This window comes from Pinus tabuliformis, chromosome 9 (genome assembly GCF_031772625.1).
Source record: "Pinus tabuliformis cultivar Carrire ecotype Pingquan chromosome 9, CPIR1, whole genome shotgun sequence".
In the NCBI taxonomy this organism is placed as follows: Eukaryota; Viridiplantae; Streptophyta; class Pinopsida; order Pinales; family Pinaceae; genus Pinus; species Pinus tabuliformis.
In genome coordinates, this window is record NC_142307.1 from 1,200,137,853 (window position 1) to 1,200,153,531 (window position 15,679).

The 15,679-nt window shown below is 35.0% G+C and overlaps 2 protein-coding genes across 2 annotated transcripts; both read left to right on the forward strand.

The window, feature by feature from the left end:
- The first annotated feature begins 9,225 nt into the window (after nt 1-9,225).
- On the forward strand, nt 9,226-10,173 carry LOC149152841 (uncharacterized). The gene has a single exon (XM_089443616.1). It carries the CDS (start codon nt 9,226-9,228, stop codon nt 10,171-10,173), a length of 948 nt encoding a protein of 315 aa, XP_089299742.1.
- Nucleotides 10,174-11,075: 902 nt separating this feature from the next.
- Nucleotides 11,076-12,140, forward strand: LOC149152842 (uncharacterized). Its single transcript, XM_089443617.1, has one exon. It carries the CDS (start codon nt 11,076-11,078, stop codon nt 12,138-12,140), a length of 1,065 nt encoding a protein of 354 aa, XP_089299743.1.
- Nucleotides 12,141-15,679: the final 3,539 nt, after the last annotated feature.

The window sequence follows — 15,679 nt, forward strand, 5'->3', positions numbered from 1 at the left end:
AATCATATTTCCTAATGCATAAAGTATGGATTAGGTAATATGAGAAGTGAGACAGAGAATTACCTGTATTTGCATGAATTTGTTGAATTGGATAACCTTCTTGTTCTCTCAATCTCTGTCATATTTTCCTCATCCTATATCTAGTCAACTATGTGTTTTTGTAGCTATTTGTCTCCCTAAATAAGAATATGGCGAAGGCTATTTATATACGTTTTCACATGGAAATCATATAGATTTTGTTTCTATCAAATCTTATTTTTACGTAACCAAATGATGGTTTTGTTTATGTAGGAAAATGCCCAAACTAATTATTGATTTTTCTGAATCAATTACCAAATTAGATATATGTACTTTGTTATAAATGATTTCGTTGCTTAAACCTATTCATAAGTAAGCAAACATTTTCATGGTTAACTTCTCATTGAAAAATATATTCTAGAGATGTAAAAAACTAAAAGTTCAAATAATTAATTATATCTAATAATTTTATACTTACAAGTTTATGAAATGTCTATTATGTAGTTGCTTAAAATCCTTCTTAACATTTTGGACCAATTGCACTTGCTTGATCTAATGATTCATTCTTTAACTACATTTTTTTAATAAAGCTTTGATTTGCAATAATGGTCTAATAGAACAAATTATTATCATTACAAATCTCTTTCATGATTACTATAATCGGCATCATTATAGTAATTTATTTATTTATTTATTGATATATGGATTTTAATAATATCAATTAAATTTATCCTTTATGTTAAATATGACTATGTTAGGAAAAAAAAATCATATAATTTTTTTAATGATATATTATAATTTAAGTATTTAAAAATTGTCATTTGAAATATCTATTATACAATTATAATGTGTGGTTACATATTTATATAAAAAGTTAATAAATTACAATATTGATTTTTAAAATTATATCTATATATATATAACCCCATCTCCATTTATTCTTTATTTCGTACTCGTGAAATTGAATTGGTTGACTAGTTGAGATTGTTTTCTTTCTCCTTAATCAGATTTGGAGAACCCATTACTATTATGCACTCTCAAAAATCCAAAAATGTTCATTGGTGCTATTTTGTTTCCCTCTAATGCCTATGTTTGATACATTATGATACCATAAATTTTCTTTTGTGCGTTATTTTTTTCTGTCATGACAAAGAGAAATTTTCCTTTTTTTTCCTCTAGCAAATTTTGCTTCGTTGCATCTTTCAAATATTTTCTTCCTTGAACCATTTCACGTTCAAAGTTTTTCCTCTCAAAAAACTTTCCTTCATGAAATTTTGCATGAACCAATTTTTCTTTGCATGACAGACTTTTCCCCTCCATAGTGTGTTGCACACAAAGTTTTTTTCCATGTGATACATCATGGTTCAACAAAAAAGTATCCATGCAAGATATCACGTTGTATGAAAGATATTCTCCAGACAACACATCAGATTCTCCTAAAGTCTTCTCTTTGCAACGAACTCATTATTTCATGCCATATGAATGGTATTTTGTTTGTACTATGTCACATATTGCTCAAGGTTTGAAGAAATCTATGACATAGTGTATATCTCACCCAAAGAGAAAATATGAGCAGCACACATCAAACCAAATCTTTAATAAATGATATATACATGAAATTGAAGTGTACATAAGCCCTATAACGATGTACCCTTTCACCTTTAGGAGCAATTGCTAATAAGTAATTGTTTTGAAAAAAAACAAACATAATATACTATTAATAACTTCCTAAATCATAGCTTTCTCTCACAAATCAACCTTTTGGAATCATAGATGGAAATTTTTTTGTTTTAGTCTTTGGATTTAATCTAAAATAACTATAAAAAGGTATCTTAAAAATTTATAAATGCTTGAATTTGTGTCATACATATTTTTTGTAAAATTTAATAAAGATTGAATTTGTAATATTAGTAGTTTGTATGCGGGTTTCAATTTTAGTGAATCAATTGATTTAGCTTCAACATTTTTATTTCATTACAATGTCAAGTTTCAACAATGTATTGATACATACATTAAATCCTTGATGAAAAGTGCACTTAAAGTGAATAAAAGCATTTTGACTCTTTTCTTATGTACCAAATTGTTTCATTGTGTTTAAAGGCTTAAAATGAACATGGGTACATTTCCATGGTTAGCATTCAAAAATGGGTAGGCATCACCTTATATACATTACATAGGGACTACGATAAACTTCTAAAAGATTTGTAAGGAATTTCTACACCACATAATATTAATATTAATATTAATACTAATATTAATATTAGAATTAACAATAATATTAGCATTTATAATCCTTTATTTAGTTTGTGACTGGAATCTCTTAGTATTTGTATCTTTTATGGTTCTATAGCTTTTATGGTTTTTGTAATGTTTAGGGTGAATTTATAAGGAAAAAATTGTGAAGTTCTTGGTCGAATATGATAGTGTTCACATAAGTTTTACATACCATATATTGAATGTTTGAGAGATTTCAATAAAATTTTGATCTAATTCATTAATAAATGGAGCACTAATGCATTTATGAGTACAAATGGTTGATTCCATTTATTCATTAGCCTATTTATTATTGTTTATGTCAAAATAAAGTTAGTAAGAACCCCCTTAACTCTAAATGTTTCTTGTAAAATATTATCAACAATATTGGAAGTAGGTTTCTTAGAAATTGGCCTACCTTTAAAATAGCCTCAATGAGGAAGTTAATGACAATAAACATCATTTCATGGGACCATTGGAGGCATCCCTTACTAAGAAAAAAATGTGAATTTGAGAGAATGGAATATTCTTGAAAATCAAGCTAGTGATTACCATATTGAAGGGCCAGGTTGATTTCATGAGAGGAAAAAAATTAGATATATATATATATATATATATATATATATATATATATATATATATATATATATATATATATATATATATAGATAGATAGATAGATAGATAGATAGATAGATAGATATCAAGCTAGACATTACCAAATTGAAGGGCCAAGAACCTATTCAACTAGTTTTTAAGTATGTTAGTATTTGAAAATATTATTCAGGATAATATTAGTTGGAAAAAAAAATTCTTCATTAGAAGAACAATATCATTTAGCATTAAACTTGTATAACTAAACTTACCATAAAACAATAGTGAGAAGAAATTTCTTAAAGGAAGAACTTATCACAACTACAGAAAATTTCACAATTCCAAACAAAAAGTGGAAGAAGTATAGGATGAGAAGTATGAGAAGATAAAATAAATTGAGATAGAGGTTTTAGTGGATTTAGAGAACAAGGAAGATGCTTTCGTCTTATCAACAATGGATACATTTTTATCAATTTTGGTTATGTGGCACAAGTGATTTGAGTGCTCTTTTGGTAGAATGTACATGGAAATTTTAGCATAACAATCAAGTAGGGCACAGAGAGGGGTAAGAGGATTAAAAAAAACTAAATGTTTCTACAAGGAACCTTTTTTATGCACACAAACAAGGATATCAAATTTCTTTTATGTTTTAAATTATTTTCATCAAATATTGACAACTTTATAACTTCTTTTCTACTTTTGAAGAATACTTTCCAATATATTTCACGATTACATGTTGAGAAACAACCAGCTGAAAATCAACATTATAAATTTCCACAATCTAAGAAGATTAACAATGTAAACATTTAGCATATCATCAATATGTGCATGCTAACGTTTACGCCGAAGAATTTCTCTTAAACTTAATATGGATCACAGAAGCCTCAATTCAACAATGCTAACGTTTCTTTTGAATTTATAATATATGAATAATATTGATTAATCATGAGCCTTCCATGGAGCATTGTAGTGATATGCAATAATAGACTCCTTTTTGTGCAAGCAAGAATCTACACTACACTTTGTATGTCTTTGAACACAATTGAACAAATTCTCATAACCTTCATGAGGATTGCAAGAAGAAACTTGTGAGGTGTTCAAAAGGTAGGGATCATCATTTAGGATTCAAGGAACCATTATGTTATGATGATGGATGTCACAAATATTTCATGTTGTTATATGTTTAACAAAGAATGTCTTCTCAACATGCACATTGGAAGGAGGGATACTCTTGCTCCTTCTAGATCTTGACACCTTTTCTCTCTTTTAACTCCTACAAGGATATTGAGCTTCAATCAAACTAATGTTTCTAGGTTTTGGAGCACCTATGTGACAACCCTTTTTGCTAATCCCTCTTGTAAATATTGCCATGAATTGTAATTCATGTAAATAATATGGAAATGTAATGGTTTTCTTTGGTTAAATCACATCCTTAGTTTTTGTGCGTTACCTCAACCATTACAATTAATAGGTGGTTCACAATTTTTAATGAACCATTAATAACATCAAGTGATTTTTATTTACTTGTTTTTGCGTCTCAATTTTTAAATACATGATATTAATTTCATTGCTTATTTTAACTTCGTTCTATTATTTCATTCTCCGTTTTTTTCTTTTCTTGAATCATATTTCCTAATGCATAAAATATGGATTAGGTAATATGAGAAGTGAGACAGAGAATTACCTGTATTTGCATGAATTTGTTGAATTGGATAACCTTCTTGTTCTCTCAATCTCTGTCATATTTTCCTCATCCTATATCTAGCAATTTCTCATGCTTCCTCTTTGTTTGACACTCGAGCTACTTTTTGAGATTGAATTTTCCAATTTCCCATGTCTGTTGTCAATATTTTTGTAATTTTCGCGTTGTGTTATTTTTCCATGAACGAATGTTCCATGTTATCTTTCTATGAATGAAAGTTCAGCTATATTTAGTTTTATTTATTTTTGGGTGGCATAAGTTGCTTGTTCAATCTCCTAGCTCTGTAACACTCATAGTCAATACCATTAATATTTGGTTGTTAAGTTGGTGGGGATTTTATGGTTGGAAGGGCTCGATTTTCCTTTTCTATGTCAAAAGCTTGATTGTTAAACCCTCGATCAAGCTATTTCAAATTTTACCTAAAACGCTCAATTGAGCTGTTGAGGGCTGTAAAAATAGAGTTTTAGCTCCCCTTCTACGTATTTTTCTGCAACACCATCTTGTAGAATGGTGAACTTAAGAAAATAATTTTCCTTAGGTTGTTAATTTGATCACATTGGATTCGTCAAGGAATCCTCTATCCAATGGCATATGGTTTCGACATTTTCAAATTCATATGATATTTTCCATCTAATTCCTTTTAAACGTTATGCTTGAAATTTTTTGGAAAGTTTCAAATGGGATGAATGAAAAATCATTAACATAAAATATACAAAATGAAAAATTTTCAAAAAATACCTTGATCTTCGTTTATGAGTCCTCTGCAAAATGGCACTCTTTATTTTTTAATATATAAATACTAGAAAAAAATCATGCATGAACACATGTCTGAAAAATGCAATTCAAATATTAATTTGCCAACTTCAAAAAATATTAAACTAAGTTATTGCGCATGAACACACACATAGTTATTAATATGTTCGAAAAATTGCAAGGACAATCATTTAGTTTAATGGAAAATTGAAAGATTATATGAAACTAATAATTTTTTCAAAAAAAAATCATTAGGATAACAACATAATTCTCCACAATTTGTCTTGTTACTCCAAATACAAATTCACTAAGGTTATATGAACTTTGAGTGCTTCAATTTGATAAAAGAGTAAAATTTTAGAATTTCATCGCCACATTTGGCCCAGAAGTGCAAACCATATTCATGGATTCATCTAGCATATAATCACTTTTGTCCTAGGTTGCTAGACTTTTAAAGGCTTCATAGGCTTCCTTAAAGTCTAGATCAACCTCCTAAAACCCCTTCATGAAGTCAAACCCATAACCTGGACTTGATTCTCCCACATTTTTCAACTCTTCCTACTCAAATCATCTACAATTATGTTAGCTTGGCCACTAATATTCTTTAAAATAAAAGTGAAACTTTGCAAATATTATATCCACTTAACATGATTTTGGCTTAATTTTGGCCATTGCATAATATATTTCAAGACATGATTAATTATATATAAACAAACTCCTTGGACATCAAATAATGGCTCCACTTCTTAAAGGCTTGAACCACAACATAAAACTCTTTGTCATAGGAAGACTACTTCTTCCTTGATTCATTCAACTTCTTATTGAAATATGTTATGGGCTTATCCTCCTAGCTTAGTATAACACCAATTGCTTCTCCCCTTGTATTATACTTCACTTGGAAAGGTTTGTTGAAATCTGGAAACACCAAAACAAGTTCTGTGATCTTCTTCTTCAACAATTGGGAACCATTCTCAGCTTCAACAATCCACTAGAATGGTTTTTTGTCCTCCTTTATAGTCTTGACAATTGGAGCATTTATCCTTCTGAAATTTCTGATAAACTTACTATAAAAAATATCCAAACCATGAAAACTTCTAACTTTAAAAATGCTTTAAGGAGAGTGCCAATCAACAATAGCTCTTAAATTCTTAGGGTCCATCTTCAAGCCATATTTGGATATAAAAATTCCCAAATAAACAAGCTTTGTCTTCAAGAATGAGGATTTCTTCGAATTGATTAACAATTTATCTTGCTACAATTTTTATAAAACATGCCTCAAGTGTTCTTCTTTAGACTAACTATACACTAGGATGTCATCAAAGTATAAAATCACAAATTTTCCTATGAATTCCTATAACATGCCATTCATCAATCTCATAAAGGTATTGGGTGCATTAGATAATCCAAATGGCATAACCAACCATTCATACATCTCATCATTAGTTTTAAATGCAGTTTTTCACTCATCTCCTTCTCTAATCCTAATCTGACGGTACCCACTCTTTAGATCAATCATAGATAAACAAGTATCACCCCTTAAACAATCCAATAAATCAGTTATGCGAGGTAAAGGAAATTTTTACCTAATTGTAGTAGTATTCAATGCCCTGGAGTCTGTGCACATTCACCAACCACCATCATTCTTAGGGCTCGGTATTGTTGACGTTGCACATATACTAAGGCTCTCTCTAATCATTCCCTTATCCAGAAACTCCTCCACTTTCTTTACAATTTCCTCATTCTCTTGAGGCGTCATTATGTATACAACCTTGTTTAATAGACTTGCTCCGAGTATCAAGTCAATATTATGACATATACTTCTCACGGGTGACAACTCATTAGGCAAGTCATCTACTACAATGTCACTATATTCATTCAACATGCCTTGAATTTCAAAAGGGAAAGTTTGTAACAATAGTTGAAGTAAGAATTACTCTAGGCTTGTAAACTGAAGCAAAGTTTACCTCATTTTCCTCCATCTGTTACAAAAATTATTTCCCATTCAACAACAATGCCTATGGGTCAATGTTCTCTAATGTCCCTTCTTCCTACAATGACAACAAGGTACATGTCTAAATAAACAAAGTTGATACTCTTTGGGAAATAACTTACCTCTGATATTTACATTCATCCTCTCCTAGCTCTTGATCTTTTGTTTATTCTTCCTTTTCCTCTCAATGTGCACAACATCTCACCATAGAGTTGTGTGTCCCTTCAATTTGGTGACAACAGATTTGACTTTTTTTCTCCTCGTCCATCTCAGTGATCCAATCCACAATCTCCTTTCGGTTCATACTGCTAGTGTAGGTAGATACTTCAGGCTTCGGCCTTCAAACAAATCCCATAAATGCTTTCAATACCTTAACTTGAGTTGATTCTGTAGATAATTCTTCTTCTTCTTAAGGTTCTTATTCTTCCTCACTTACATATTCAGCTTCAGGATCCCTTTATCTACCTGTTTCCATGGCCCCCATTCTTTCTTCCAATCACTGTATAACTTGCATCACCTCAACATTTTATATAGGCCTTTTTCATCTTCGTTCTTCTATTCCAACTCTATCAACTCTGGGAACCAGAATCTACTATGTATTCCTGGAGAAGATGTAGAATATGCTCTAATACCACAATGATGCAGGCCAAGGGGATTTTTCTTTATATATATATATATATATATATATATATATATATATGGATAGGGCCAAAGCCTTATAAAACCATCAAATTCAATTTCTCTTTAGAAAAAAAATTATCGCTCAAGATTTCACATATAATATATGTACAAAGAAAAGGACGAGGCTCTTTTCAAAACCACTGAGTTCAAAACTTTATATCAAATTACACGACACAATAATCATCGTAACCAAGACTAGTACAATATGTGCACGTGAGCCAATATAACCTTAGCACCAATGCCTATGATAAAATTCACATGACCATGTCTATGGCCAAACTTTAATTCCAGATGTTTTTGTTTGAAGCACAATCCTTAGCATCAACGCTTGCAAAAACATGCTTATATGACCATACCTTGTGACCGTAAACTCGGCCCCTGGTGATTTTGTATCGAGTAACCCTATCAAGAATGTATTGAGTTCCTCGCTTGTATTTCTAGGGAAATAAATCTCCATGATGGGAATAATTCCCATCAAATCCCACTTCTCCAATTTCCCATCAAGAGTTGACCTTGACAATAGAAGTCTATCCCAGGAATTTGTCCAACCCTTGCTTGCGATGACCTCTGGGATGGAAAATTTGACTACAATTTCAGTTTTACTCTCCATCACTCGTCACCAAAGAGTTTGTACCGACGATTTCAAACCAAGTTACCCCGATGATTTTAAACCTAGTCACTCATAAGAACATTGAGGGTTATTTCTATCGAGGAAAGATTGTCTTGTAACAAGGATTAGTTCTATTTTCCAAACATCGTTAATTTCGAAAACTCCTCTAGAACAAAACCAAGTCTCGACCCCTTCCACTTTGTTCTGAGAAAGGCTCCACGCAAGAACTTTACAGGAATTTTAACAAAATTTAAATGAGCACAAAGAGTGTCCTTGTGCCACCACTTCAATCACGTCCAATCTAAAAGAAAACACATGATTTATAGAGAATTTGAGATACGTTCATACAAAAATCATAGAGGGAAAATAAAGGCCACTGTGTATGTTTTTAAAAATTAAATCCTCTTCCCGGACATTGGAATAAATATTTGTTTGAATATGAGGAGACGACTGAGAAAGGCGATGGGAAATTAGGGTTAGGGTTTGGGATCAGGCAACCCTAGGCGGACCTGCTCCTGGTCAGTGTGCAGGGGATCCCGTAACCACCTGCGGAAACACACACCAATACAATAGTAGTCTAAATAAAGGTAGAAGGTGTTGAGATCAGGCTATTTTGTGAGGAAAATGAATGAAGCGAGCGGGGGGGAGATCCCCTCCTACAAGGAGATCACAGCAGGGGAGTCAAGTCGCATCGGTGCAAATGGAGGATCTAGGAATCGAAGCAAGGACGCACCAGTGATGGGAGCAGTATGGAAAGCTAGGACAGGGAACAAATTCCTACCGAGGGCAACAAAAAAACCCAGGTTCATAGTTCCAAATAATAAATTAGAGGAGTACAGAGGATATATGAAAGACCATGCACTTATTTGCAAGTTTGTAGGAACATGGCCGTCTGAGAAAGATTTGATGAAATGGATACAACAGAAGTGGAAACCCAAAGGGCATATAGATCTTAAACTGGGGGCAAAAGGTTTTTTCACAGTAATATTTGCTAATCTGGAGGATAAGGAGAGGATATTTGAAGAAGGTCCATACTTCTTCAACAACGCAGGGCTATTCATGAGGCAATGGGAAGAATGTTATAATCCAAAAAAAGAAAAAATGTTAGCAGCACCAGTTTGGGTCAGACTATTTGGGCTCCCAATAGAATTCTGGGATCCAGAGATTTTAGAAGGAATTGGGAACTCAATCGGGACCTTTGTGAAGGTAGCAGAAACCACCAAGAGAGGCAGATATACATCATATGCCAGGATCTGCATCTACATGAATATCACAGAACCACTGTCGGATAATATTGAAATAGAATATCATGATGAAGTATGGCAACAACCAATCAATTATGAACACATTCCTTTCAGGTGCAGAAGGTGCCATGAGTATGGTCATTTGTTTAAAAACTGCCCGATGAATGAAGTCAACATACCAATAAATCAGGGGGAAGAAAAGAGAAGCACGAAGCAGGAAAGAAAGACGTATGAAGCAAACAAGGGAGGGTTTACAGAAGTACAGATAAGAAGAAGACCCCAAAAAGTAAAAACCAAAGTAAACCCCTCTTATCCAAAAGGCAATTAGAAAAGTTAGAATCAGTTTGAGGTCCTACGAGAATTATAAATGGAAGCAAAAGGTGAAAAAGAGGAAGATGAAATAGGAGAGATCCAGAAAGAAAATAAAAAGGAAAATAAGGAACCAAATTAGATGGCATTGGAAAAAGAAGGAGAGAAGAGAGACCGGGCTCAAGAATAGATCCAAATGGAAATAGACTCTCAGCAAGAACAAGAAGGAGAGGAGGAATAGGTCGTGAGGAAACTTCTATAGGAATGGAAGCATCTAGATGAACGGTTCATACCAGATGACCAGAAACAACTCTATAAAGATATGTTCCAAAGATACAAAGAAAAACGAGGGATATGGATAGCGAAGCAACCAGAGAAACTTGGAACACAAGGAGATCAGAATACAGAAATAGGAATCATAGGGAAGGGTGGAAGGAAAAGAGGAAGGAGACCTATGAGTGAGACCATCCAGTTGGTAAGACATATGTTGGTGAATTCAGGAAAAGTTGTACCATTGTCGGAGGTCTTCCAACAACCCCTCAAACTATTGAAATGATTATTACAACTTGGAATATTAGAGGGCTGAATAGTAAGGGAAAACAAAGATATCTGAAAGAGAGACTCAAAAGAGATAAACCAAATATAATGCTAATCCAAGAAACAAAATTACGAGAAAGAAAACTAAAAGAAGTGATGATAAATTTTAAGCCACATTATGAGATCATTGGTCAAGATGCGGTAGGCAGTGCAGGAGGAGTAGTAATCCTATAGAACCCAGAGGAAGTCTATTTTGAATACTAGACTAGCGTACCACGCATACTCTCAGGAAGATTCAGAATTCTAGGTTCTCAAGAATGGATCCTCTTATCTAATGTATATGGACCCCATACACAGAGCGACCGTAGGGCTTTCCTACAGAACATGGCAGCAATGCGATCCTTGTATCTAGCTTCACCTTGGATAGTGGGAGGAGATTTCAATATGCTAAAATCAATAAACGAAAAAAAGGGTGGACTCAGAGGAATAGAGGTAGACATGGAAGCGTTCAGAGATTGGATAGCAGAACAAAGGCTTGTAGACATACAAACAACAAACGAGATCTATACATGGAATAACAGAAGGGGAGGTAGACACCAGATCGCTTCCAGACTAGATAGATTTCTAATGTCGGAACAGATCATAAATTGGGACATTTTCATTGAAGCTGTGATTCTTCCTAGGATGGGATCGGACCATTGGCCGATTAAAGCAGAACTGGACATTAAAGCAAGCCCTAAGAGAAAGCCCTTTAGGTTCGAAGCCTTCTGGCTCAGGGATAAAAATTTCATGAAGAAAGTAGAAGATTGGTGGAAACAAAGTAGTCAGAAAGGAAGAAACAGAATGCAGACATTTCAGATGAAACTAAAAGAACTGAAAGGAAACATCAAGAAATGGAATAAGGAGGAATTTGGACATATACTCAAAGATCAGCAGCTTCTAGAGCAGAAGATGAAGCAAATCCAACAAGAAATAATTAATACAGGTAGAAGTGAGGACCTGGCCAGAGAGGAAGGGATCCTGATAGGACAATTGGAAGAGAGACGAAAACAAGAAGAGATCTTGTGGAGGCAAAAATCCAAGGTAAATTGGTTAAGAGAAGGGGAATGGAATACAAAGTTTTTCAACCAACCAATGATTCAAAGAAGGCAAAGAAATAGAATATTTTCTATTAAAGATGAAGCAGGGACAAGAGTTACACAGCATGAGGAAATAGAACAAGTCTTGGTGAAGCATTTCAAGGATCTCCTCATGGAACCTGATGTAGATCGTGGAGAAGCTATTGGAAGAATATGTAGAGAGATTCCGAGTAGGATCACTAAAGAACAAAACCTAGCCTTGATGAGGGTAGCAACTCTAGAGGTAGTAGAGGAGGTAGTAAAAGGGATGAAAAAGAATAAAGCCTCAGGCCCTGATGGATTCACGACGGAATTCTATCAAGTAGGATAGGAATTCTTGGGTCAAGACATATTGGATGTTGTGGAAGAATCAAGAAGGAACCAGAAGGTAAGTACAAGCCTAAACTCAACCCTCTTATCTTTGACTCTGAAAGAAACTAAGTCTGAAGTCCCCCAGGGCTTTAGACCCATTTCCCTCTGTAATGTCATATATAAGATAATAGTTACCTTAATGGATAAAAGACTCAAGCCTATCTTATCTAGCATTATTTCCCCAGAACAAACAGACTTCGTTGAAGGTCGGCAAATCCTGGATGGACTCGTGGTCTCCCAAGAAGTAGCGCACTCTTTGAAAGTTAAAAAGGAAGTAGGTATGATGATTAAATTTGACCTCTCAAAAGCTTATGATCATCTGAATTGGAAGTATTTGAAAGAAGTTTTAAGGGCTTTTGGCTTTTGCAATAGATGGATCGAATGGATTTCTACCATGATCTCCTCAACCAATTTCTCCATCCTTGTGAATGGAACCCCCTCCCAGCCTTTCAAAGCGTCTAGAGGACTCTGACAGGGGGATCCTTTGTCGCCTCTCTTGTTCATCATAGCTATAGAAGGCCTAGGTACGTACATCAAAAAAGAAGTAAGAGAAAGAAAGCTCAAGGGAGTACAAGTATGGGCTAACAACCTTCCTATTACTCATCAACAATTTGTAGACAACATTATGTTGTCTTGTAATGTGTCCCTTAGAGAAGCCCGCAGAATCAAAGCAATTTTAGTCCTTTTTATGACAGCTTCAGGTATGGAAATCAACAGTGACAAGTCCTGCACTTATTTTTTCAACATTGCTGGAAATATCAAAAAAAAATTAATAAGAACTCTGGGATTTCGATCAGGAGAACTCCCAACAAGATATCTAGGAACGCAGTTAGCCCCGAATCCCCTAAGGGTGTCAAATTGGCAAAAAACCATTGAGAAAATTGTTAGGAAACTAGCTAACTGGTCTTTCAGAACTTTGAACTTTGCAAGCATAGTTGTTTTAGTTAAGGTAGTCCTTCAATCAATTCCAATATATCAACTATCAGTAATGGCTTCCCCTAAAGGAGCGTGTACAAAGATGGCAGAAATCTTCAAAAAAATTATATGGGGAGGTCCGAAGGATGAAAGAAAATGTTCTTTAGTATCATGTAAGGATTTAGTGAAAATCAAGACGGAGGGAGGATTAGGACTTAGAGATCCCTATATCCTGAATCAAGCAATGGGTGCTAAGCTGTGGTGGCGCTGGATGAATGGAGGAAACAATCTATTTAGAAGAATATGGACAAAAAAATATAATATGCCTACAAAACCAGAGGAAATATTAAGAATAAGGGATACACCGAAAGGGTCGACAATCTGGAATTTAGCCAGTCTAAACAAAGACATAATAACTAGGCATGCCTTCCGGGAAATCAGGGATGGTAGCTCAACTAGGTTTTGGGAGGAGGCCTGGCAGCAAAGAGAAAGACTGAATGGACTGCAAGACCTATCAGATATATGCCAAAAAGCAGATAAGAGGGGAATGAATTTGGTAAGGGACTTCTGGAAAATGGGGAGCCAAGATGAAGTCTGGAGAATTTGGAAGAATCCAGAAGAATGGATGGATCAAGTCGATGGAGAACAAAGGGAGTCATACCAAAAGGAAATGCAGACAAGGAGAATACCTATAAGATCTGGACTAGACATTCTAATATGGGGACACACAATAAAAGGAAATTTTTCAATTAAAGAAGCTTATCATCTTTTAATTCCTAGAGATCCAGAGGATACGGCAGTCAATTAGAAACAAATATGGAATAGCAATTGGTGGCTGAAAGTGTCACACTTCCTTTGGTTGGTAAGAAAAGTTCGTATCCTGACCTGGGATCAACTCCAAAAGGGAGGCATACACGGTCCCCCCAGATGTATTCTCTGCAAACAAGAACAGGAAACGCAAGAACACCTCCTAAACTCATGTAAAGAAACTCAGCAACAGTGGGAAGAGGTTAGGATGCTCTTTGGAAAAACCCACAGAGATCAACAGAGCATTAAAAACACTATTAAAATCTGGGGAGGAGGACATTTTATGAGCATGGTGGTAAGATGAGCTTGGAGCCTAGCAGTAGGGATGAATATGTGGATGATCTGGAAAGAAAGAAATAGAAGAATTTTCCAAAACAAAGAGATGACAAAAGACCAAATCTGGGGAAAAACCTTGAGCCATATTCGTGAGACTATACTTGCAGATACTTGGAATGGAGAAGACTGGTAAACGACGCCGGAAGAAGATCAGATTTTAAGGAAGCTAAAACTGCATCAAGGAATGGTGGCCTCACAGATGTGGAAAGAAGCCAAGACAGGATATAATGGCACCATGCACTTCTCCCCCCCCATGGTTGGATTCATAAAGTTAAACTTCAATGAAGCCTATAAAGGAAATCCAAGCCCAGCAGGGATTGGAAGTATTTTTAGGGACGATGAAGGTAGAACAAAATGGATTTACTCAGATAATTGTGGCATTATGAGTAACAATGAAGCTGAATTGATGGTAGTACGTCAAGGATTAAAGATAGAAATCAGAAATGGATATAATAACCTAGAAGTGGAATGGGATTCCCAAATGGTCATAAAAATACTCAAAAAAATTAACAATGGGACCCCATGGGACAAAGTTACTTAGAGTTGGAGAACGGCCAGTCTAATCCAAGAACTGGAAAGTATCCTAAGAAGATTTGAATATATGATCACTAAGCATGTTAGAAGAGAGCCTAACAAAGCAGCAGATTATCTTGCGAACTGGGGTGGCCAGGAACAGGGAAGGAAAATGGATAATATATGGACTATGCATTCAGAGGACTTAGAATTAGAACAACTAAGAACGATTCTAAACCAGGATAATCATGAAGACACGACTCAAAGGCAATAGAGAGAGATGGCTCCCGATTGAGATGTGGAATAAAGTAGGTGAGGGTGGCAGGAGTGATTATGATCATGGAAGGACGAACGGACGTAACCACAGGTACGAAGTCACCCTTCCAGCCAAAACAATAAGTAGCAGTATGACGAACGTCTCAAGAAATCGAAGTGGGGAAGGTGGAATGCAGAATATTAGTAGTACTGGTGACGGTAGTGGAAGAGTGAGAAGGTTGGTGAAGAGGAATTATATGAAGGTGGCGGAGTATAGAAGAAGGGGTAATCTAAGCGAGACGAAGGAGGAGTAGAGCATAGCACAGCCAGGAGGAGCCATCAAGGAGGTTAGCGATTCCGGGTATGTTAAACCTAATATCCCTACATTCCTTTTCTCTATCTTAGTAGGTATAATGGACAATTTTAATGCATGTGAAGCCCCTGAGGAAGAAAAGGGCTGGAGTGAGTTCGCCCTTCACTCAACAATACATTGTGAGGGGCAATTAGGTCAGAATCGGGGGGGGGTTTATTGATGAATGGGGGAATTGTAGTCAGGAGCACAGTCCAGGAAGAAACTTGGGAGACGACGTCAAACAATCCACTGTAAAAGCAGAGGGGAATTCTGAAAGAGGGGATTCGAAAATCATGTCCTTAGCCCAGCAATTGATCCGC